The 26,188-nt window shown below is 37.9% G+C and overlaps 2 protein-coding genes across 3 annotated transcripts; one reads left to right on the top strand and one right to left on the bottom strand.

Moving 5' to 3' along the window:
• Nucleotides 1-1,157: 1,157 nt before the first annotated feature.
• acad9 (acyl-CoA dehydrogenase family, member 9) lies at nt 1,158-14,223 on the top strand. Its single transcript, XM_060857827.1, has 18 exons — nt 1,158-1,402; nt 2,024-2,117; nt 2,204-2,305; nt 2,415-2,521; nt 3,672-3,772; nt 3,865-3,943; nt 5,157-5,331; nt 5,483-5,556; nt 5,687-5,762; nt 5,845-5,915; nt 5,999-6,118; nt 7,464-7,592; nt 8,157-8,236; nt 8,327-8,453; nt 9,377-9,454; nt 10,252-10,380; nt 12,927-12,999; nt 13,208-14,223. The coding sequence occupies exons 1-18, from the start codon at nt 1,214-1,216 to the stop codon at nt 13,306-13,308; spliced, it is 1,905 nt and encodes a 634-aa protein (XP_060713810.1). The 5' UTR covers nt 1,158-1,213; the 3' UTR covers nt 13,309-14,223.
• Nucleotides 13,549-25,519, bottom strand: cfap92 (cilia and flagella associated protein 92 (putative)). Of its 2 annotated transcripts, none has more exons than XM_060857825.1 (19): nt 25,386-25,519; nt 24,438-24,709; nt 24,105-24,304; nt 23,655-23,874; nt 23,320-23,352; nt 23,059-23,196; nt 22,869-22,974; nt 22,462-22,583; nt 22,108-22,266; nt 20,323-20,507; nt 18,776-19,662; nt 17,988-18,182; nt 16,939-17,221; nt 16,687-16,851; nt 16,231-16,443; nt 14,676-14,829; nt 14,370-14,578; nt 14,016-14,125; nt 13,549-13,890 (listed from the first exon to the last, which is right to left on the bottom strand). In XM_060857825.1, the coding sequence occupies exons 2-19, from the start codon at nt 24,697-24,699 to the stop codon at nt 13,698-13,700; spliced, it is 3,834 nt and encodes a 1,277-aa protein (XP_060713808.1). In that variant the 5' UTR covers nt 24,700-24,709; nt 25,386-25,519; the 3' UTR covers nt 13,549-13,697. The 2 variants fall into 2 exon arrangements, with proteins under 2 accessions (XP_060713808.1, XP_060713809.1); XM_060857826.1 differs by having other exon boundaries at nt 25,321-25,452.
• Between the last annotated feature and the right edge of the window lie 669 nt (nt 25,520-26,188).

Below are 26,188 nucleotides of genomic sequence, written 5' to 3'. Positions count from 1 at the left end.
ACTCATAGCACAGCAAATACTGACTTGTCACTGGTCCAGTATAAAACAACATCTGAGAAGCTATTTCATTAAAATGATTAAAATTACAGTCAGTAACTGTCTACTTACATGATATATGTGGGCAGCCTTTACACAACATAGGCGACTTCCAGAAAATCTACTCAAGCACTAAAGGCCACATGAAAATGTAAATTACATACTTTGCATGTATTGATGTTAACCAGTTCCAAAATGTATACATTTGTCTGCGTACAGCTGCTATTTTCTGTTGCATTGGTTATTCTGCGTATTGATGAAGCTCTACCTCCCAGTCATTGTTGCAATGGGATTTTATTGTAATATAACTGTTTCAATGAACTGTTGTTTCATGGTGATGCAACAGGATGAATGCAGACCAGTACATGCAAGGCAACCAAACAATAAACTACAATCTAGAGAACAAACCTTCTCTTCTCTGGTATGATTTATTATATATCTTCTTTATATATATAAGTGGAGCAGAGTTAGAGCAAAATGTTTGTCTATAACATTTTTATAGCTGATTACGATTTCTCAGTAATGGAGTGTAGTGCTCTCCTATAATATGGACAGTTGTCAGATCTGAATTTCTGAGCCGTTGTGACAAACAAACAAACAAAAATAAATAAATAAATCCTTGTTATACGTGCATATGTGAAAACGTCAGATTAACTGAATTCAGTGTGAATGCACCAGGTTTATTCCCCCTGACAGCTCTGTACTGTCTGTGAGATGTAGTAGCCTAGTGGTTGGGGGATTTTGGACTACTGATCAGAAGATCAAGGGTTCGAATCCCAGGTCCACCAAGCTGACACTGCTGGGCCCCTGAGCAAGGCCCTTAACCCTCAATTGCTCAGGTAGAATAAATGTAAGTGACTCTGGATGAAGGTGTAAATGCAGGGTGTGTATGAGATTGTGTCCTGTGATGGGTTGGGGAACCCTGTGTCACTTGAGATATGTTATAGGCTCCTCATGACCACTGCACGGCATTTATCACGGGTAAATATGTTAAATACGGGGTTAAAAAAAAAAGATAAACCGCCCACGAGCGTCTAAGGGACTGAGATCACGAATAAACAAACGCTGCCCTCTAGCGACAACACTACAATGTATTACAATGTACGCCATATTAAATCGTCATCTCTGTGCGACAAATATAGGTTAAAGGTTTTACGGTCAGTGTATCGGGAAAGTTATGTACAGAACCATGAACCTGAACAGAATCATTGCTTTGTCAAAAACAGCTAAGCTGGGAAAGACTTTACTCTGCGGTCGAGCCGGTAAAGAGCTGAGCTTTGGCTTTAACGTGTCACAGCGCGGTGTCCAGACGAGTTCAAGGAGTTTAGTGTACGGAAAAGATCTGTTCTTAGGGAAGGTAAACAAGGTGGGTGAGAAAATACACGTACACAACACACAGGGCTTCATATGTCTGCTTTATTGGGTCACTGAGCTCAAATAATCAGTCCTTGTTCTGCCACTGAGACTTTGTTGGTGTTGTATAATGAACCATATCATTTATTTATCTATTTAAACTTTTTCTGCGTTAACTCTTGTAAATAAATGATGTCTGGTCTTAGATTGTCTCAGATTGTCCAAGTAGGTTGTTGTGTCCTGCTTTAAACTACCTAGTAACTTCACAGGTGTTAGACTATTTACAGTGAAAAGTTATGGTGCTGTTTCAAACTAAGTATAACAATAACCAATAACAAGAATAACAATAACAAAGTATTCTAAACAACATGTGCAAAACAGAATTTTTGAAAAACGCGCAGTATTACCTGTGTGCAATATGTCTGTTCATGTAACTAATACTGGTCTCTTTTTATACATTTTGTTGTGTATATACTGTATATTATATTATATTATGTCTCTATTCTTTTATATATTTGAATGTTCACTGCTGGGCCCCTGAACGAGGCCCCGGTTGTATAAAATGAGATGCTGGAAATGTAAGTGCCACTTTATCTGAGATGTTTTGTCCAATCTATTCTAATCTGTTCTTTAGAATGAAGTCTTTCCTTATCCAGAAATCAGTAATGAAGAATTAGAAGAGATTAAACAATTTGTTGCTCCAGTGGAGAGGTTTTTCAGCGAGGATGGTGAGTGACAAACCGTGCTGATTCAAAGCCTGTAACTGTGAACTGAACAAGTGAAACCATGTATAATGCCTAACGTCTCTCTCAAGTGGATTCTAAGAAGATTGATGAGGAGGCAAAAATCCCACCTGAAACCTTGGATGGGCTCAAAGCACTGGGGCTGTTTGGAATCCAGGTGCCTGAGGAGTACGGTGAGACCAAGCAGACCCCTACTGACTTAACAAAAGACCCATGTGTGATGTTTTGACATTGAATTATACTGAAGGTGTTGGGCGCTAAACATTGTGTGTCTTTGTACAGGTGGCCTTGGTCTCTCCAATACCATGTACGCTCGGTTGGGAGAGATCACATCCCTTGATGGAGCCATTGCTGTCACACTTGCAGCACATCAGGCCATTGGCTTAAAGGTGAGTGTTGGTTTTCTGATGAACACACAGACACACGCATTTTGGTAAGCTGCCACACCTTGTCTGCTGCCTAACACTTGAATATAATATAAGGCCACAAGAATATCTCACTATTAGCTAATTGATCATACTTTATTATTAATTTGCTGAGCACCTTCAAAAATATTATATACACTCAAACCCAGCTGCAGCTCCTTTCTAGTGAAGTAACCTTGTAATAAGGAGTTGAGAGCTGACAACCTAATCATCCAGCATGCAGTCTTACTGATCATTTGGAGCAGTTTTTTGCATACGTTTCTTCAGCTGTGTCCAATTATGGCAGGTCTGGTTTCTAGTCAAATTTCCAGCCCAAATAAATTGCAAAACTAGAAAAAGATATTCTTCTTTACTCAGCATTTACATAGGAAAAAAGCCTCACATAGTACATAGTACATACACATTTCAGATGTACAGACATTATCCACTTCATAATCCCTGTCCCTCTCCTAATGTGTGCCATATACATATGTGAATACATATGGTTCTGTACATTTTAGACACTCTTTTTTCTCTACATACACTGACCCTACATATATTTTAGATTAAGGTTTCATTTTTTGTTCTATAAAAGAAATCTTAAAAACAATGGATTTTCTTACATTAGCTATAGCTGTCAGCCCTGTTATGAATTATCCTTGTCCACTCCTCCTCCTATCCTGAAAATGCTCAATGCCCAATGAGATTTTAAGTACTTATGTTGAGGTGCAGTGATAACAATTAACAACTGCACAACTTTGACCTGTGCATCTAGAAAGCTGACAAAATCTCTAGAATTTTGCCTTCTATCTGTCAAATAGCAACATGTATTAAATCTCTGGTTACTCCAAAGATGTAATTAGTGTTTCATTGGGATTGAACCTGGATGATCTTATAAAGAGTAATTTTACTGGACAGCTGATGAATATATTGAGGCGCTGCCACTGTTCAACTTCATAGTGTGATTTCAGTTGTTGTTGTTTTTATTGCTTTTAAAGGCTTGTGCATGGTAAGGAATGAGAATATAAAGGATATCTGGGCTAACCTGGGTTTTGGCGAGTCGAAGCAGTGTATCACATTAATAATCAGAAAGGATTAATAAATAAGTGAAATCTTGTATGTATTGTTGTTTCAGGGAATCTTGTTGGCTGGAACTGAGGAGCAGAAGGCCAAATACTTGCCCCGACTGGCTTCAGGAGAGCATGTAGCAGCGTTCTGTCTGACTGAGCCCGGCAGGTCTGATGCCATTACTGCTAGATTGGACTTTGAGAACTTTCCATGGTGTTTTCCCATAGAAAACAAGTGTTATAATGTCTTCTTTGTTTTAGTGGAAGTGATGCTGCCTCTATTCAGACACGTGCTACACTGACAGAAGATGGAAAACATTTCCTGCTTAATGGCTCAAAGGTGCTGTTATCAGTAATAAGTGGGGGTGCAAACAACTTTAAGTCGTTTTATGTCTGCAAACATATCATTTAAATTTGACTAGTATGGGTATTTTTGAGTTCACTTGTAAACTGTCAATTTTAAAAGCATTTTTTAATTCATTTTGACTAATAGAATTTAGACTTTCAGCATTAAATGAACGAGTCAGACTGAGAAATAACTGGACATGTAATGAGTGTGTAAGCTCAATAAGTCAAATAGCTAAATTATACCATTCTAAAAGTCCTTGAAAATTAATCTGTAACAAGTGGACTACTTACTGTAAATCACTACACATTACATATGTATTTGTCATTTTTAGTGTTTCTGGTCACAGACTGCTCAAGAGGCTGTCTGACTGACATGTAAAGCAACCAATTATAGTGGGTTTTGTTCAGCATCATGATTAGGGGCATGAAAATGTAAAGCTGATGTCCCTAGAAAAACAGGTCAGTGTGCAACCAGTTGTGCAAATTAAAGAGTCTATGTCATAAGGTTCACATCATTTTGAAAGTCCTCATTGTCACAGTCTTAAACACGAAGGCTTCCTTTTTTCACATGGGAAATAGAGCGTCATAACGCCTTTGGTTCCAGGCGGATTGTTAAAAAACCTGACTTCTGGAAATCCTGTAGACTCCAACCAATCAGCAACACCAAAACCTCCTGAAGTTTTTTCAATTTTGTGTGCCATAGGTATCAGATGTTCAGCCAACAGGTCATGAGTGTGATGTCTTAGGCTGAGACAAGCCCAAATATAGTCAGTGACCAAGATGTATTTTACTTCTTTGGTTTCTGAGTGAATACATGCCAAAATCTTTATTTACTTGCTTCAAGTGACAGTATTAAGCTACATAGTCTTCATTTTTTTAATCAGAGCCTTGATTTTTATTAAATTCATAGTTTTTAGAAACTGTTCTGTCTTCATTCTTTAGGAAGGTGTGGATTTGTATAACTGTATAAATGTCAGAAATATATCCTATGTTAAATGGTTTACTGTTAAAGAAATGTCAGCTGCACATTTTATGGTCAATGTTTTAGCTGAGCTAGACTTCCATTACTGCATTAATAGCTGCATTATTTTCTAAGATACACGTAGAACTAAAGAAGACAAACATGCCTCGGCTGATGAACTTGAACTGCTTTTAGACCAAAAGGAAAATTGTGTGTTTGATTTTTTTGTCTGCATCACTTTTAGATCTGGATCTCCAATGGTGGGATGGCAGATATCATGACAGTTTTTGCAAGAACAGAGGTGTTGGACAAGGACGGGCAAAAGAAAGACAAGATAACAGCCTTCATAGTGGAGAGAGCGTTTGGTGGGGTGACCAGTGGCAAACCGGAGGACAAGCTGGGAATCAGAGGCTCTAACAGTGAGTTCACATCCTTTATGATGTATGATTGTCCTTAAACTAATATATGCTAGATGTACTGAAGTCTTCATTCATTAAAGTATAGATTTCCATATCCGTTACTGGTACAACGCTTTAGTTAACGATTACTTTCCTTGTGTCTTTTTTTTAGCATGTGAAGTAGCATTTGAAAACACCAAAGTGCCCATAGAGAATGTGATTGGAGAGGTTGGTGGTGGATTCAAGGTGATTACACATCAGCATATTGAGTTGCATTTCTCAGTATTTAAAACAAATTGTGTTGCCTTGTTTATTATGTCACTGTGTGGACTTGTTACTTGACATGTTACTCTATCATGTGTTTGTGTCTCCACAGATTGCTATGAACATCCTGAACAGTGGGAGGTTCAGCATGGGAAGTGCGAGTGCAGGAATGATCAAGAAGCTGATTGGTATAATAATGTTAAATCGGATTAAGTGTTGACTCGTTTAACAGACTGGATCAAGCCAAATAAGCATCGCTTTGTCTTACAGAGATGACGGCAGAATATGCAGGCACAAGGAAACAGTTCACCAAGAATCTGGCTGAATTTGGGATGATTCAGGTATGATGTTTGTCAGTTCTGTAGGATACTGGGTAGAAGATGGTTGTTGTTAATAAATTGAATTGTTTTTGTCTGTTTTACAGGAGAAGTTTGCCATCATGGCCCAGAATGCGTTTGTGATGGAGAGCATGGCATATCTGACTGCTGGCTTGATGGACCGGCCTGGAGTTCCTGACTGCTCTGTAGAGGCAGCCATGGTGAAGGTAAAGATGTTTGGCCACATTTTGACAACCCAAATGTCTGCATTTTTGGTTCCTTCTTGTCTGTTGATTATTATTTTCAGATATCGTTAGTTATCTGATTAGAAGTGAAGTTAGTGTTCAGAGAAGCACAACTGGCTAAGGTGAATGCATCCAGTCATTTGGGGCAGGAGTTTAGTGAAGTCCATGAGTGAAATTAGCCTTGATCTTGGGTGGGAAGGCTGAATATTTTGCTCTCTGTCCCTGTCGATTCAGCACAGATTCAGACTTTACAGTGTGTTTTTCAGACTCTTGGCTCTCCTGTGTTATTTAAAGGAACTGCAGCATCACAGCATATATGATTACCACAGAGATTTATTTTCCAGGATTTCATGTTTTTACCATCACAGAAATTTGACGCAAAATCAAATAAAATCCATCATATTCAGATATTCACATATGTTTAATAATTATCACAGATTGGGGCCAAGATATCATTGAAACAAAATCAAGGATTTTCAAGCGCAACAATCAAAAAAATCCAAACTCACAAAATCCAGAAGGGATCGGTGTGTGTTCTACAGGTTCAGTAAAGTTTATCTTAGATTTATGTAAATAAATATAACTTGAAATGAGACGGAAAAGTCAGAAACAGATTAGGCTTGACTACGCTGCCACGAATCATGAATTCTACAGGTTTAAAGGCTTCATTTGCAAGAATGGAATTCACAAAATAAAAATAATAATAAAAATAAACCTTTAATTAACTGCACCTTTTATTTCCATTGTATGATTTACAGGCTTTTTTATTTTCCTTATACATGAACAAGTGCAAACATTATTGTCTGTAGTAGTAATATGTACACTTCAGATGCTGTAGGTTGAAGAACATGCTGCACTGTTCCTTTAAGGTGAGACGAGCTGGAAGTAAGAATCTGATAGTGAGCAGGAATTGATTTAACCCTCTTTTACATGCATTACAATAGCAATAGTCAAAAATAAGGAACAAATAAATGAATCAAAACAACATAAATTTAAAAAAAGCAAACCTTCGTTTATTTAAACAAATGAGTGCCTGTAGAATTATGAAAAGTTATTGTGAAAAATGACATTCTACATGAACATATACCACAAAAACACCCTTCAGAAAATTTATTGTGAGCAAGTAACAGCTTTTTATTTGTTTAATCAAAGCCTGTTTTTTAACCCCTTTGCAATTAATATCTATAAAATAAGGATCGTGGGTTTGTAACTCTAAGGCAACAGGATGCAATAGAATCACTGAACAAAAATGTACAGTACAATAGGTTAAAATACAGTTTAAACGAATTAATATGGATTTCATATTTGTGTGTGTGTGTTTCTGCAGGTCTTCAGCTCCGAGGGTGCTTGGGTGTGTGTGAGCGAGGCATTGCAGGTTTTGGGAGGACTTGGATATACCAAGAATTACCCCTTTGAGCGCTACCTCAGGGACTGTCGAATCTTGCAGATCTTCGAGGTATCTTTAAACAAAGATTGTATTATACACATTGGTCCACTTCCACAGTAGCCCCAATATTAGACATTGTGTAATTCACGAAGCGTTACAGAATTCATCCGCAGTAATTTATCTGGGTTGTAAACTGGATTTTGGTTTTGTCAGCTTTATGATTGTGTCTTCATCAGCGATCAATTGAAGACTTCGGTAGGAAGGAATTAGTGTTGGGTCTATGATGAACTCTGTTAGTTCACTACAAACTGTTGCAGGAAGGACATTATTTACATTTGTATTATTTACTGTCACCCAAATGAGTCTGCTTCCTCTCAAGGTTTCTTCCTCATATCATGTCAGGGAGTTTTTCCTTGCCATCATCGCCTCAGACTTGAGATATACAAGTGATAGATGTTGAAGATATACAGTAACTTAATTTGAAACTTGTTTGTTTGTTTGTTTCTATAATTTTGTATAAAAATTAAATGAATTGGTTGCACTTTGACAATTTAAACTATGAAATTGTCATGTGATGAGCACTAGAGGGCACATGAGACTCGATATGAACGTTTTCTTCCTGTCTGCTTGTAGGGAACCAACGAGATCCTGAGGATGTACATTGCTCTCACCGGAATGCAGTATGCAGGCAAAATCCTAACAGAAAAAATCAAGTGTGTATAAACTATAAATATGTCTGTGCCTAGTCACAGTTAAAGAATGCCGCAAGGTAAACTGCTTGTGTTTGGCTGTCTTTTTTTTAGGCAGATGAAAAAGGGGAATGTCAGCGTGGTGGTTGAGATTTTGGCCAAGAAGCTCAAGGACTCTCTAGGGAGGACCGTGGACTTTGGCCTGACGGGAAAGGATGGTGTGGTTCACCCCAGTTTGACGGTATCTAAATTTGGTATCTGACGCATGCAATCTTAAATCTTTTAATTATTTCACACATCTGTATGGAAATGCAGCACAGTGATGTTAACACCCTGGAGCTGATGATTATTTTATTTATTTTTTATTTTTTTGACTGAATGGCTAGAGGTGTATTATTACTGTTATCACTACAGTTTGCAAATGATTACATTTCATGTATTAAAGAAGGACACGTTATTCTTTATCTGTCTTCTCTCAAGTTTTATAAGCTATATATTCTCCCCTCAGCACTCTGTCTTCATGCTCTTGAGCTTTTCTTATTGCTTTGAAAAAGCAATGTGCTCTGTGCTTAACACTTTCCTGTGGTGGAAACCCTGTAGATAAATCACTGAAATGGGAACTCCTTAGCTAAATGTTAAACTGCCTTCTCTTAAGAGAAAGCGTCACCAAATCAGTGATTAGACAGTTTTCTTAGTTAAATAACAGCATTTATTTTATTAGCCTCAGATCATGTGAAGTGTCAATTGTACAGATTTCTGTGAATGAGCTGTTAATATAGAAATAATAACAAATTAGAATTCAACATATTATATGGGTTAAAATGAGCAAAGTTTTCTAAAATACCTTCTAGGACCTCCAAAATTGTTAATGTATAGATTACACAGATGATTGGTGCTCCTGATGCTCAAACAGGTAAATTAATCAAATGCTGATTTCCTTGACGTGAATTTTTTCATCGCTCCTAGCACATTATGTGAAACATGATGGGAATTACAGATGAAACTGTTACCAGTTCTCCACTACTGTTACAGAAGATTAATCAGCACTTCGACTTGGAACAGACAAACTCGCTGTGTGTCACAGTTTAACGGTTTCACTCACTAATCAAGGGAAAGCAATGTTTCACGTTAGAGTAAATGATGACGTACCTCTGTCTCATGCAGGAGAGCGCTAAGATGTTGGAGCAGAACGTGGCCTTGTTCGGCTCCACTGTAGAAAGCCTGCTCTACAGATACGGAAAGGTAAACCCCTTCTACTAAAATCTCAATAAATGTTCCAGTGAATATGTTCATTTATTTGATCATGCTAACTTTGCAGTGCCAGAAAATCTCCCTGCCAAATTGCTCTTTCTGTTGCCACTGCAGATGAATTCCTCGCTCCTTGCCTCACTTTTTCCTTGACTTTTGAATTCCTCGCTCCTTGCCTCACTTTTTCCTTGACTTTTGGAGTTTTATGTGATCACTTCCTCTGTAGATTTTTCAAATACCGCCAGAGAAAACATGCTATTGGTTTAACATCCCAGAGTGATGCTGCTTGCCATAAGGAGGTGCAGGATAATCAGTGTGGGCTTGTTGAGTACTGTTGGACCGCCTTGCTATTCCCCTATTTCCTGTTGCACTGAGGTAATGTGTGGCCTCATGTGTGAGACAGCTGTCCCTAGCCTCCTCTCCTCTTTTTCCTTTCTTCTTGGTTAAAAAAAGGCCACGCTATTGTAATTAGGACTCACAAAGAGACATGAGATTTTTGGATGCTGTTCTTCTGCTTGATTTAATCACTGTTTATTTTTCCTTTACATGCGAAGGCAACATTTAAAGCAATAAATCATTTTACTCCAGCGGTTACATCTGCACCGTGCATGGAATATATCAAGTTTGAAAAGCTTCACAATGCGTATGCTGTGGATGTGGTAGCTGACTTTTTTTATTCCCATGTTGATTAATGGTTAGCAAGAGAACTTAACCTTTAAGCATTTGCTTGCTGCATTTCACAAGGAAAGTTTCTCAAGGCAGTCAATCGTATACCATTCTGTGTGTTTTAGACTATAGTTGATGAGCAACTAGTGCTGAAGAGAGTGGCCGATACACTGATTAACCTCTACGCAATGACAGCAGTGCTGTCCCGTGCCAGCCGCTCCATCAGCATCGGCCTCCGCAACCACGAACATGAGGTAAATAATTTAGCATCAAGCAAGCTTCTCAACCAGACACCTGACAGCCTGTTAACCAAACACACAGCATTTCAATCAATTATCCATCAGCCTCTCCACCAAAAGACCACAAACTACAACTCCACATGAATGCAGCGCACCACAATCTGTCAAGTAAAAGGCACGCATTTATAAACCCCAGCATAAAAAGAAACGTCATCTATAAAGATCATGGCGTGGCCAGATTGTTTTTACTAGGTGCCAACTGGGTTACTCAAGACTTACACATGGGTGACTACTGATTGGAGAAGCTCCTCCTTTATGTCATACGTGTCAAGTTCCCTTCACTTTTAAACATATTCTGTTGGATGATAAAGTTTATGATTTGGACAGAAAATGGTTTTATGCAGAAATATGCACACACAGAATATTTCAGAAAGTGTCACCTAAAGACCTTCTGTCTTTGTCAATATGTAATGTTTTTATATCGTTGCTGTCGGGCGGAAACCTCGTATGTCCAAATTTTGTCAATTTCATATTTTTTCACATATCGATGCTATTGGTCAGTCCCCATGTGGGTCTGTTATTTTTACAAGTTATTAACCAGTTTAAAGTCTTGAAAATAGCTTGAGCGCAAATCTCATAACTCCATTGGACACTTCAACTGTCCACCTCTTAATCACGCCGTGGGAGAGCTTCGCGGCATATTTCTCCTCAAGAAGAGTCGCAACAAATCAACACGTCTTCTGAGGTAAATGTCTTCAAAACACTGGGCTCAAAGAAAAAAAAATCTTGACCCCCGCTAGTTTTGGTGCTCGTCTGAGGACAGGAATTTAGCGCAAGACAATCCACTGCGACTAAACCCTGTGCATTGCAGATAAGGTACGGCGTTTTTTTCATTTCCTGAAAAATAACGGTTTTGGAGATACGAGGATTCCGCCCGACAGCGACGATATAACAATTTATATTGTATGGAGTGAAATGTTCACCTATTGTTTGGCATGAAAATAGCCCTGATGCTAACATGGCATTAAAAACAAACAATAATATGCTCTCAAACCATGCAAAATGCTTCGCCACCCCCACCCTCCAATTATTTTGATACTAAATCAGGCAAGTCCTGTGCAGAGAACAGTAGAAGTAAGGGAAACAAACTTTCTCAACTCTGGTTCAACAAAAGGTGACTCTTGTCCTGCAGCAGCCACATTCATACTGCTCTCTGTTGTCTTCTCATAAGCCACACCAATGATCACTGTGCCAAATTCAGCACGATGCCAAAATGGAAAGACAGCATAGATCGGTAGCAACTAAAACATGATTACAACAATATAATCAGTAAAAGACATTTTGGGAGCCTTGTATGCCTCGAAAAATGACCCCAAAACAGGTGAACGTGATATTAAATTTTAATTTATTTATATTTTTTATGTGGATTAAGTTTATAAGAAATACAAAAGTCATCAACAGTTACAAAAATTCAGTGGAATATAAGTATATTTGGAATTTAATTTAGTTTAAGAACAACAACCAAGGAATTCCTAAAAAACGATCAAATATAGCCAGCCTGTTCTGAGAGCAGATCTAGACTTTATCACTCTAGACAGCTATACATCAGTGTACATGTGTTTTTTATTTTTTTAGAGGAGCGACACTCCTCTAAAGCAACCAGCAGTGTATTGTGCTGCTGCAGTGTGAATACAACACTAGTGAGCTTCAGAGGGCCATCAGATGGAGTCAACAAACCCATCAGGAGCACTTACTAAGAACACATTGTAATAAGAAGAGATTTCCTTTTCAAAACCGTCTAAAAGAACCTGAGAAATAGAAGTTGTTAGGTTTCATGTAGCTAACTATGATGTCTGTACAGACAGCTGGCAGAGCTCAACTATCATCTGTAGACAGCCAGCCACAAGCCAGTGTTACTTTGTACAAAGTTCAAAATGAAATCACTAATGTTATCCTGCCAAGGGAAAATCAATGCTGTTCTGGTAAAATCGGTTCCCACCACACCCTCCTTCTCTTGTGCTAAAAGTGGCCACTTGTGTAAAGTGTGTGATGTACACCTCAGGCCAAAAATGAAATGAAAGGAAGTAGGGTAGAAAATGGAGTAGAGGAGAGGCCTGGTATCAATTAAAATGAAACAGAATCATGAGCTGGCGGCCCATTTCTCTTCGTTAGTATGATTTCTCTTATTAAGGAAAAGGATCAGGACTCCATGGTGATGTTCATCTAATAGAGAATTATCATTGTGTGTGGAGTCTTATTGTGTGTTGATTTTGTTTATACATGTATTCATTTAGCAGACGCATTTATCCAAAGTAACTTACAACTGAGGAAATGCAAGCAAAGCAATATATCAAGCAGAGCACATCATAAGTGCTGCCATACAAAATGTTTAATAGTTAATTGAATGCTAGAGGAGCACAGAGTAGAGGTGTAGAGTTGGGACAAATTTGGGATTAGTTAATATTACATTTAAACGGCTACAGTATATTCTTCATGCTTTGGTTTTGGTCATCGTTATGATAACTTACACAGGGCTGGTGTTTATTTTATTACCGGTGTAGGTGCTGCTAGCAAACACCTTCTGCAAGGATGCCTACTTCAAAAACAACTACTGGATGACTCAACTGCAAAGAAGTGAGTACAACACAAAACAGTAATTGAGACCAGGCTGGTGCATTTTATAACATTGCAAGACAAAGCTCTAGCATGTGGAGTAGAGTTTCGGAGTTAAAACCATTTTCCATTTATACCCACACGAATAGTTTCAGCTGTCTGAGACACCTCCTGTCACTTCCCCAGAATGGATTGGTTTTTGTTAGTAATTAAAGTGTTTTCATTCCAGATTCCCCAGAGAACAATGACGCCAACATTAAGAAGATTGCCCAGGAAGTCCTGAAGAACCGGGCATATGTCTGCTCCCACCCTCTTGAAAGAACATACTGATGTGGCAATTAAATCTTTTAGATGTAACTGTACTGCATTCTGATTGGATGTCAGGCACTTTCTGGTTGATTCTGGTTTAGGTCATACTGACAGCCCCGTCCTTCACTACCTTATTACTAAAGGTCTTTGTGTTAATTTAACTGTATATGCAGTCTATTACCTTGATCTTCTCAATAATGTATCATTGTAAATACTAATCTCCACAGTTCAAAATACTGTATTAATAAGTGAACACCACTGTGACATTTCTACAGGTTTATTCATTTGTTGTTTTTTTTTATATAGACAGGGATGTATATGATGTAAGAAACAACGCTGCTTCATAATACACAGTAGCTCCGAAGCCTGGAGCTGCAGTAGCTCTGAAGCCTGGAGCTGCACCAGCCTTTTTACTTAATGAAAACCGCAACACTGTTACAGGTCTTCATTTCTATGACATTTCTCTTGTGCTGGGTGTTACTCAAATCTGTGTACATGTTGGTGGTGTTCTGAGGTGCATGAAAGACATGCAAACTTTTTTCTTCTTCTGTAAGAGGCTGGGCATTTCGCTTGTGTTGAAAGGAGTGTGACCTCCAGTAGCGCCTATTGGGGCAAAAAAAACTTCAGTTACTACTTGAAAAAATATTTTTTTTAGCCATGGGTTGCTTGCGACTTCACCTGGAAGCCTATGCTCTAAACCAGAAGTAGGAATCAAACAAACTGCTCACCCAAACTGGCATTTGCTGAGTTCACTAGCAAGTCTTCGATTTGTCTGTGTGTCTGACGAATGGAGGCACTCCAGTTTGTCTTCCTTCATTGTGTCAGTATATGGCATAGGCTGAAAATACACACAGTGTTCCTATTATTCCGTTTCTGGATGTGTGACAGGTGAATGAAGCAGGTTTATGTAAGTATAAAGGATTTTGACAAATTTGATCGAATATGCTCGTTACTTAAACTTCTCTATTCTTGTCCATTTTCATGTTTTTGACATTCTTAACAATTCCCTTTACAGCCATCCACTGACCCTTTGCTGACTTATATATACATGCTATGTAAATGTTAGGTATGTAAAATTGTACCAGTGATTTATTCCATGCTCTCAGAGATAATTTCATAGGCTTGTCCTTCAGTATATCATGCAGTTTATCCAGGCCTGCTCTTCTCATATAGCACTTGAACTCTGAGACTCGACCACAACTTGAAGACTCCTTATCAGGCAAGATTTTGCTCAACCATTTGACATACTGAGCATGTGCAGCCTGAAGCTGTTCCTGATGCAGAGCTTCTCCTAGAAGATGCCCACAGAATGCAGGGTGAAGAAACATTAGATATCAATTGTTTAAAAACCAACAACATAATTTGTGTTTGCGTGCTGGGATTTTTACCTGCAAGGTGAATAGTAATTGGAGTTTCTGGACTAAAAACAGCAGGTGGTCTCCTGTAAAGCTCAAAGTCCTTGTGCCGTTTGCTCCAAGGCCATCTGTTCCTGTTCAGGACTGGCTTAAGTATGTTTTCATGAAGAATGTTCTCTCTCCAGGGCTGATCATGGAGAACAAATATTCAAATTCAATTTCAATTTATTTGTATAGTGCTTTTAACAATTCACATTGTCTCAAAGCAGCTTTACAGAAACAGAAGAGAAAAAAGAAATATATATATAGTGATAAGAAAAAAGAATAAAAATAAATAAATGAATACATACATTTAAAGTTTAAAATGTATTTAAAAATATTAATTTAAAATGTAAAATACTAGATATAGATATCTCCATATCCCTAATGATAGCAGCAAGGAAAAACTCCCTGAGCTGATATGAGGAAGAAACGTTGAGAGGAACCAGGCTCAGAAGGGAACCCATCCTCATATGTAAATTTAAATAATGTCCTTTGTACAACGGTTTTTAATAGTGCAACCGAGAGCTCCTAAGGAACTAATGGGCCAGTGCAAGCTCGGAGTTCACCTTGTAGCTTGATGAACCTGTTACATGTTAATCTGCTAAATTTTGTATTCAGATAAGTTCAGCTGTATAAATGAGAGACTCCTGTAAGGCAGGACAATACTGTACATACTGTAGCAAAAACACTCAATGCCTGAAAAACTGGCTGTAGTTTTTAAATATGAAGCAGCATGACTGATCTTTTATGGTTTGTTTTTCATTTTACATGCATTTATGTAAAGTTTTTCCCTAATGGTAGCTCACTGAGAATGGTAAGGGGTTTTGCAGTCTTGTCATGGTTTTACTCCATTCTCTTTCATTTACCATCTCTGATCTAACTAGTGAAATGGTGACGGTTTGTTTTATAAAAAAAAAAAAAATACAGTGAAAAGTTGATTGAACGTAAACGTATCTGTCAGTTCTCTAAAGAATATGTTTAATTTGATCATCTCCTTGACATTAGTCAAAAGTACCAACCTGAAGCACCAGTGCGAAACAAAACATAACCAGGTCAATTTGAGATGTCTTATTTATAGCCATGAACGAATCAGTAAAAGGAAAGTGTTGTCACCATTCAGTCATGGCAGTTATTTATCCAGACATTTGTATGCAAGGATTTTAAACAGCTGGAACAAAAGTTTAAATATCCCTCAACTAGAGGATATCACAAGACCTTCGTCTGTCGTGTATTCTGCAAGACATATTTGTGCAGTTGGACAATGACTCACACATTCAGTGGATAAGATAAAGCCAGTGCCTTAGAAAAGCCTAGTCATCTGGTTTAGCCCTTTGTAGTTATCCATCAATCTGCATTAGCCATGTCACATTATAGGCAACCAAATATCCACTTAAGATCAGAGGTGGTGTAGTATATAAGCAGCATTAAAATGCCTATATTCTTGCACAAGCTCTCTGGAATGCCCATAAAACAGAATTGCTTCTTGGGAGGAACATGAAACCTGAAACTCGTGGGGGTAACAGGGAACACGTGTGACTGACATCACCTTTTTAAGCTCCTCTACCCGAGCCTCCTCTGGGTTTTTGGGGTGTTTGTTGGACTCTGTGGCATCCTTAATATTATGTAGGATGAAGCCACTGTAGGTAAGCCATGCAGCTCGAGACCTGGCCTCTGAAGTCTTATGTTCAGCCTCTACATCCACAGGATCTACAGTGAAGGAGTGGTAATCCTGGCTGTAGGTGAACCTGCGAGCTGGCTCCTAAAACACACGTAAAATAATGTGACCATTGAGAAGTAAATTTCTAGCATTCCCAGTTTGAGTAATTATTAGAAAATATATATGAAGTACATAAATTAGAAAATACTAATTCAGTATATGGCTTTATTTGGTCTGAAATCTCAGTTAACATTTTTGTCTTCTTGTGAAAATTCTACTGTACTGTTATAGTAAATTAATCGTTATAATCAGTTCTACACTTCTGAACATTTTCCCCATTCTGACCTTTGCCATCTCTTTATACAGTAGCCCTTTAGCCAGGCTGGTACTGTTCATTGTCTGAATACTGTAGTTGTAGGCAGATTGGCCATCGTCCACTTTAGCTACAAAGACCTTTGGCTTTAGTGTCTGTAAAGCACTTCTTGCTATTCGGATGTCCTCAATGTTGGCCTGAAATATAGGCAATAAAATGCATCATTTTATTTCTTGTTCGACATCAGCTCTTCTCCATTATATTTTAGGAATGATTGGTGATACCTGTATAAAGTTTTTGGTGCAAAGCTCTTGATTTGCCTGACTCTTGAGTTTCCATTCCACATAGTCTTTATTGAAGATGTCGAGGGGTGTGTATGTCCTCCTCCGTGACACACGAGGATGCAAAATATCCTTTGCCTCACTGCTGTCTGCCATTAATTGCTCCACTCCTCTGCTAGGAATAATTCCAAACTCTTTCCCCAAATTCTGAACCATTTCAGCTGATGGAAACAGGTTGTATTGGATCACTTCTTCAAGTTTGCTCACTTGGCAAAGATGACTTATTCTAGAGGAGCAGATCAAACAAAATAAAAGCACAAATTAAAACATATTAATCTTTGAAAAATGTACCCAGGACGTGTGTGTGTGTGTGTGTGTGTGTATACACATATTTCTCATGTAATCCTACTTTGTTACATGTTTGCAAAGTGCTTATCAGTTACAAATGTTTGAAAATTCTTGACTGACAATACAAAAATCTCTCTCTCTCTCTCTCTCTCTCTCTCTCTCTCTCTCTCTCTCTCTCCTTAAAACCATTAACAGGTGAAGTGAATTACATTAATAACCACTACCTTCAGGGAACAACCTTGTCTGCAAAAATCTTTATGTAGATGGCATCAAAGTAACTTTCTACATGGAGACACTGGTGTGCAGCTACAATGCATTGTGTGTTCTGACACCTTTCTATCATAGCCACCATTAACTTTCTCAGCAATTTGTGTTAAAGTAACTCTTCTGTGGTATCTGACCAGATGGACTAACCTTCACTCCCCACACACATCTCTGAGCCTTGGCCTTTGGTTGGTACTAATGACTGCATAAAAGGAACACCCCAAAGGCTTGCTGTTTTAGAGATGTTCTGAGCCAAATGTCTAGCCATCACAAACTGTTCACTTGCTGCCTAATAACAAGAGTATCTCACTGTAATGAGATATCAATGTGATTCACTACTTTTCTCAGTGGCTTTACTGCTATGCCTGATTGTGTGTGTGTGTGTGTGTGTGTGTGTGTGTGTGTGTGTGTTTCAGATGACTGAATATTAATAGCTGTACCGTAACATGGCTTGTAAGCAGGTATGGGGGACTGTGTCTCTGATGTACAACAATGGCTGTCTCATGATGATCTCTAGTGGATTGTAGAGATGAATTGGTCTCAACCCAACATCCAGAGTATCATAGAGCCTCTTTGAGAAGCTCAGACCTGAGTTATAAAGAACTGTGACCTGCTTCTCTACATCCTCCATCAACCTGTAAAATAAACAATTTCAGAGACTCTACAAACGAATAGCTTCTGAGAATATATGCATGATCTTAGCAAGGCTTGAAGTGGGCCAGTATTCACACGTCAATATTTTTTGCTTTTGGGTACCATGTTTTTTTTTTTATAATTCCACAGAACTTTCTAGCTAATAATAGCAGTACTTTTTTTACATACACAACATAAGTGTATAGAAAGTGTAATTATGGAAGATTAGTTGATATCTTTGTAATTTATTCTTTATTAAAGAGCAAGTGGGAAACAATAAACACAGTGGTTTACAGAGACTTGATCATACATGTCTCCAGGTGAACCAATGTGTCATAAGGAAAACTTATCTCTCTTGAATACTTGGATAGGTCAGAATTTTTTCATTTGTGTCTTCTTAATTCTGTCTTCTAATTCTTATTTGTAATAAGCGATATTTCTACATTTCAAACATTGTTTTCTTCTCCACAGAGCTTCAAAATGGTTTGCTGAAACTGGTAACTATGCACAAAAAAGGGAGTAACATGACAAAAAAAGGGAGTACTAGCACTTATTTGTTTTTCACTTCATGCACTGTAACTATGCAGTTTCTTACTTTATATGAACGGTTTCCCAGAGCTTTTTGATGGCTTCATCCTTTAGTCCTTCCAGAACAAAAAGGTGTACTGACTTATCCATGAAGTGAAACCCTGTTAAAGCATTCAAATATTTGTTTTCTCTTTCTGTGGCATCCATTATATGACCTTGTAAGATTCTTTGAGCCACTTCTTCATTATAGCCATGTAGTTGAAATGCTACTGCATTGACTTTCAAAATTTCAGACCTCAGTCGTTCCAGAAAAGTAATATTGTTGTATTTGAAAATGTATATGATACGGCCTAATGCACAATGTCCTTCACTTTTGTCAGGGTCAGGATTGAACGGGTGTGCTATTTCAACCTGCACCTTGAGCTCTGAGTTCGCTTGGAGATAATGGCCATTTGGCATAGCTTGGTTCTGGGCATCTGTTTTCTCAGGCTCATTATCCCCCCATTCTTGTTTTTCAGTGCCTAGCCATTGCACTGGATGGTAACCTCTTATTGGTAGGCTGAGTTTCAGACACCTGTGTCCTCTGAGAAGATCAGAAAGGTTTAGCTTGGCAATACCAAACGGGTCACATGGTTTCCTCTTTTCCTCAAATGAGCTGTAGATGGTCTGTTTAGTATGGACTAGAGCTGTGCTGGCTAATTTGTCATCAGTGGCCTTTGTGCCAAAAATTGCTGGACTTGAAGAAGGTTCTTTGACTTTCCTGTCACGGTCATGAATCTCAATCTCTAATGGTGGACCCCTTAGGAACTCATGCAGCTCTTCAGTGCTGAGGAGGCCAGTGAGGATCACGTTCACATCCTTGAAATATATGTTTGATCCGTGACTCAGCCCTTTGGTCCTGTAGGCAGGCATGTTGTGAAACTTGTACTGGCAGTAAACAGGCATGCATTTTTGCTGTAAGTGCAAAACAGAATGATTAAAACAAATACAAATACAAATGCCTAAACACTAGGTTGTGACCGGCTAAATGTTAGTGATCTACAATTTGTTTTTCTTTCCCATCTACAGAATGTAGGGCATCACAGAGACCTTCTAAGCAGGACAGAATGAGAAGAAATCTTAGATGTCATATATCTGCCAGAAGGTGAAGAAAACTTGGATATGGACTTGGATATAGGGATTCATTCATTCATTCATTCATCTTCTACCGCTTTATCCGAACTACCTCGGGTCACGGGGAGCCTGTGCCTATCTCAGGCGTCATCGGGCATCAAGGCAGGATACACCCTGGACGTCGCAACCCATCGCAGGGCACACACACACACACACACACACACTCTCATTCACTCACGCAATCGGGACAATTTTCCAGAGATGCCAATCAACCTACCATGCATGTCTTTGGACCGGGGGAGGAAACCGGAGTACCCGGAGGAAACCCCGAGGCACGGGGAGAACATGCAAACTCCACACACACAAGGTGGAGGCGGGAATCGAACCCCGACCCTGGAGGTGTGAGGCGAACGTGCTAACCACTAAGCCACCGTGCCCCCCGGATATAGGGATATTAAATAAAATACAGAAGCACAAGCAAAGTCTCGTATAAAGGACTACCTCAAGCTCATAGAATGGAACAGGAGTAGAGGGTAGAGAAGATGCTGATGAGATTGTGATGATCAGTGGGTTCAGCTCAGCCTTGAGTTCTTCAGACATAAGTGGCTGATCCAGAATGATGCTGCACAAGACTTTAAACACTTTTCTGCAGCAGATCATCAAACAGTCTGTCAGTGACGTCTCTCCTGCCAAACGGACCCGAGAAATTCATTGTTAAGGAAAAAAGAGGAAAGGCATCATAATATAATATATGCACACAAAGCAATCACATGAATGTATAGTATCAAAAACAGTTAAGTAGTTCTCTTATCTACCACCTACATTATCATTGTTCTAAACCCTGCTTTCAACCCTGGATAAGGGAACATTTCATACATGTAATTGTATGGTGTAAAAAGATGCAATGTTCGATTGTTATGACTAGATGCCAAGCAACACACACAATCAGAATGTGAACAGCATGAGCTTCATATCACATGTCATGATATAGTCACAGAAAAAGTGTGATGTGTAAAGAGAAGTTTACGTTGTTGGGTTTTTCTTTTTTTCTTAGTTTTTTTTTTGCCAAAAAACATGGTAGTATTTTTTATGTGCCAGCACAAGATAAGCCAATTTTTAAACTAGTCACATGCTGTATTTATCCAATCATGGTTGTTGAATCACAAATATGCAAATAAGATTGTTAACCCAGGGTTTAAAATATAAGGTTTAAAATGTTGGACCATGAATACCCAGGATTAATTGTTAACCCCACGTAAAGTATGAGCACTGTGGCATGAAAGTATGATAAGCCAGGAATCTCTTTACCCAAGGTCTACAATGACCTAGGGTTAACTATTACAAGAGAGAGAACCCTTTAGAATTACCGTACATGGCATGCAAGAACTGACCATCAGCCACCTTCAAAATGGTGGGAAATGTCCTGTTATATTTACAGGCATTATTTATGAAGCATTGTTTTTTTCAAGATTTGTTTGCAGTGTGCTTTATCTCTTTATTTTGAACATATTTTCTTCTGGTAAGGTAGGACTCTGACTTTTGTGAACTCTGTTCTAGACAAAACTGTTCTAGAGTTGTTATTTTAATTTTGTTATGTGTATATTTAAAAAAAAAAAAACTAAACAGAGTTTTACGTTGTGTATATAGCTCTAAGTGTATATAGCTTTGGATAAGGGTGTCTGCCACATGCCTTAAATTTAATGTTTGCAAACAAATGAATTGTTTAATATCTTATATTAACACTTCTATTGCTTTGTTTCTCATTCTCATTACACTATATAGAATTTTCCTGTTTTAAGACCTTTTTAAAGATATTTTGTTTAGCCTGTAGTATACTGCCAAAATAATAACATCATTGTATAATAGCCTCCATTCTTCTCAGCCCCACAGTGAAAGTAGGTCTATGGGATTTGTCTGGCTTCACTTTATAGGAGAAAAACTGAAGTGTTTCCCCAAGTGAAAGCTTTCATCAGAGGCTCCTGCTGTGGCTCAGAGTGGGACACATCAAAAGCCTAGCTAGCAGTCGGCTGGCTTACACTGATGCCTTTCCACAGCCAATTAGAGGCCTCAGAAACCTGGGCTCTGCAGGAGGACCATTCTCCCAGATCCACCCCTACAGTGCACAGGAAGAGCAGAAGAGAAACCCCCAAACACTCTTACAACACATTACATAAACATACAGCTTGCTGAAGGGAAACACATGGCTGAACTGCATAGTAGTGATGAATGCAGCTGATCAGTGTTTATTTCCTATACCTCACACACAAACTTGACCTTATTACATACCTGCAAGAAAATGCACTGTCCTGAGCTCAGCCAAAGCCACTTCATTTTTGCCCATGTCCTCCTCTGCTGTTCTCTCCTGATCAGTTTTATAAGCATGTTTCTTCTTGGACACCAACAAGCTGTTGTCCTTCAGTGTGCCACTCTTCATAGAAGTTGAACCTTGAACAAGAAATCACAGAAGTACATGACACAAGTATTGATGATCAGGAGAACGACAGATCAAGCATTTCTCAGCTAATAATTCACTATACTAAACCTCATGACTAGATAAACTTAAATGTAACCACAGTGGTTAACTTATTTTTAAAAAGATACATATACAGATTGTTGTGGTATCCTCGGGGCCTTTCGTACAGGGATCTAATGAGGGTTTCTGTGCTAATGTTGACAATGCCGTGTCCTTTTCTTGATCCGCGGTGGCTTCAGATGTGATGATTTTTGGATCAGCAGTTTGAGGTTTCTGCTTTCCCCCATAACTAGAATATATAACAATTATTTAACAGGTTTCTTTAGACTGGTTTTGTGAAAAGCAATCATGTCTGGTGCTAAACCGGAAGAATTTTAATGCAGTATAATATGAAATGACATATGACAGTATAATACCACCACATCAAATTTACAATAAAAATTATGTGCAGGAACTAAACTGATCATTTACACGTTATGTTATTAGCAAGATAGGAGAGTATTAAGCAGATTAATTGCATAAATAATTAGTTGTCCTAAGTCATGAACTGTCAGAAGGAATTGCAATGTTGAACCTTTGGTTGGAAAATGTAGCTCTTTGTTCCAGCAATCCACCAGTATTCAGAACTGCAGACAACAGAGGTTTCTCACTTGCCTCCATTGTGGGGAAACTGGGATCATCTGTAAAGTTACACAAGAGAAGCTTGGTCGGTCACTGCAGCCTAGATTTTAGCCACTACTAAAAGCAATGCCACATGTTTATACCTGTGTCACACTTGAGCTTTGAAGTTTGTTGGTAGTCTGTTGATATGGCATATTTTTGCCACTTTTTGGAAGTTGTACTTGCTGGGTTCTGCTTCTCATAAAGAGCTTGCAATTTATACACCATACCCTTTATGCCACCTTAGGATACATTTGGTGAAACATTACCCTAGGATTTCATGAGCTTTCATGTAATCAAGCCATTTTAATTAAAGAGCAACCAAAATGAAAAGAGCTGAATTCAAAGAAGTGATGAATAATTACCTGCACTTTCCAGTTCACAGTCCAGGCTAGTCCCTACCACCACACAATTTACACAATGGAGTCAGTTTCTTGTGTAAGCAATAAAAAAAAATGTATACTTATATACCTCTCAGTAATCCCAGCCAAAATCTAGTGAATTATGCCTATAATTAAACTGCAGTGTACATAGTGCAGTGTATTTTGTTATCTATATATGTCCACTCATAACAGGTTGCTTATTAACATTAGCTCTGGAGTTCATAACACATTCAGGAAATCCTGTTTAGAAAAACAGACAGGTTATATAATCATGCTTGAAACTCTTTTGTAAACATTTGTTTTAGCTGTGAGCACACCTCTTTGCTCTGGATCCTCCACCCTCCTTCCCTGTAACAATCTAAAGGCTTTGGGTCTGTCATATTTTGCTTTAGGAGACACCCTGTCCTTGGTGTCCCATACCCTGAAGGTTACTTTATGTGATGACATCTTTATAAGCAGCTCTCTGGTCACTTTGAGCTTCACAGATTGAGACCAGCCAAGCCAAAGGAGATCACCCTGCCGCCATGGCTTCAGCATCTACACACAGGCACAAAACATATCAGGAATTCTGTATGTATGAAAGAAAAACATTGCTGCACACTAAGGATGTAATTTTGAAGACATTAAGTAATTTATATATATTATGTGAAAAAGCATATATATATATATATATATATATATATATATATATATATATATATATATATATATATATATATATATACGTGTATACCGAAATGTGAAAGCTCCAAAATCTACTTTATTACCTTTGTCTCATTATCCATATACACTTTTGCCACCAAACCGAACATCACCAGGTCAACTTTGATTGGCTCACTATTGTCGGGCAGGAGCTTGTACTCTATGTGGTAATAGGCCTGAGCTTTGGCCGCCTCTATAATAGATTTAGACTGGGATTTCCTGAGTTGCCTCTCATTCTCTGCCAAAACTGGGTCATCTTCATAACCTTGATGCCAGAAAAGACAACATTTTCTGAGCACAATTGGCAGCAAAATGTCAAAATTCTTATACATCATACAGTAATGAAAACTATATGCACTGAAAACACTGTCTACAATAAAGTCAAAAACTCCCTGCACCTTTGGGCACAGCCAGCACCATGCTAACCGTGCAGGTGACTGTGTAGCTGGAATCAGCGTTGCACTCTAAGTAGCTGTCAGTTATTTGGGGGCATGGCCCAGTTGGCTCAGGCTCTGTATCTTTGCTTTCAGAGTTATGGACAGCATTGTCATCAATGTCATTATTCCCATCATAAGTTTCTTGTTTATTAGAAGACTGCCAGTCATCATAACTGTTGCTGTTCATCTGGTCCACTGAGGTTTTCGAGGTACCAGATTCCATCTTTAGAATCCTATTTTAGTAAAACACAAGAATAGTTCATATTTTAACTATATAAACAAAGAAAAATGTTTATATAACATGAATCTCATGACAATAATCATACGACACCACTGTCTTACAGGTCACCACAGACCTTTGCGTGTCTTTAAACATGTATATAAACTCAACAGGGTCCTAAAATGTAGTTAAATTCATTAAATGGTCAAGGTTGTTTTCACAATATCCTATTAAACTTATATTATATTCTCATGTAACCTGTCAGTTAGGTTATATTAACATTTTAAACAGTTAAACAAATATGAATTTATCTATCCAAAGTATAGCCCTGTTAGCTATTAGCATTTAATAAAAATGTCTGAAAATATCTGCATATGGATAAACTCCAAATATGGATTAAAATGCATGACTACATTTATAAATATGAACTCAAATACATCACCTGTGTAGTTTTCAGCCTGCACAATCATGTGTGTAAACAATTCCTTATGCTAAGCTAATATTAATGTTAAGTGATATTTTTCTCTAAATTGTTTATAGCTTAGCAGAAACAAGCAGGACTTCATGAACCATTACTCCTATTCTTATGCTACAATATCTAAAAGAAAAAACAAAAAAGTTTACCTCGTCTCTCACACTTATTAAGGATGTAATAAAACTTTCCAAACTCCCAGTAGATTTTTACACACCGTTTGAAAAGCCCGAGTTAAAAGAAATCCACTGCCTCTTCTGTTACAGTGAAAGCGTTGTGTTGCCTAGGCAACCGGGCTCGCGCGCACAGCAACTGTCACTCAGGAAACAATGTTCCAGAAGTTAGAATTTTTTTTTCCCATCTGAGTGAAATTCTGCTTAGTTTTACTGCAATGGGGGAAAAAAGATCAGGGATTTAGTTTAAATGACATTTCAATCGGGGAAAAGGCTCATGAAATGAACAAGTATTGGATCAATGGTAGCACAGATTTAGCTTATGACACGCTAAGTAAGTAAGTAACGGTGTCTATTTATTTATGTACATAAATATGGAAATAAATAAATGTATCTATTTATTATTGTTGTTGTTGTTATTATTGTTTTTTTGTTGTTCTTGTTGTTATTATTCATTTTATTATGATTTGTATTCTTTAATTTATTTGTTTATTTATTTATGTGCATAAATAAATATATAAAAATGGATGGACATAAATAAATGTAGCTATTTATTATTATTATTATTATTATTATTATTATTGTTGTTGTTGTTGTTGTTGTTGTTGTTGTTGTTGTTGTTGATGATGATGATAATAATAATAATAATAATAATAATAATAATAATAATAATAATAATAATAATAATAACTTTATTCTGAATTTTTATTTTATTTATTTATTATTTATGTATTTATGGCAGTTTTTACAAGAATCCAAACCCGATGTAATGTTAAATACATTACTTTGTCTGGTTTTAATAAAACTGTATATAGATTCAGGTTTTCCGGATCAGTCATATATACTC

Source organism: Tachysurus vachellii, chromosome 22, assembly GCF_030014155.1.
Source record: "Tachysurus vachellii isolate PV-2020 chromosome 22, HZAU_Pvac_v1, whole genome shotgun sequence".
NCBI lineage: Eukaryota > Metazoa > Chordata > Actinopteri > Siluriformes > Bagridae > Tachysurus > Tachysurus vachellii.
The sequence above is the reverse complement of the archived record's forward strand: the minus strand, read 5'-3'. Positions and strand labels throughout refer to the sequence as shown.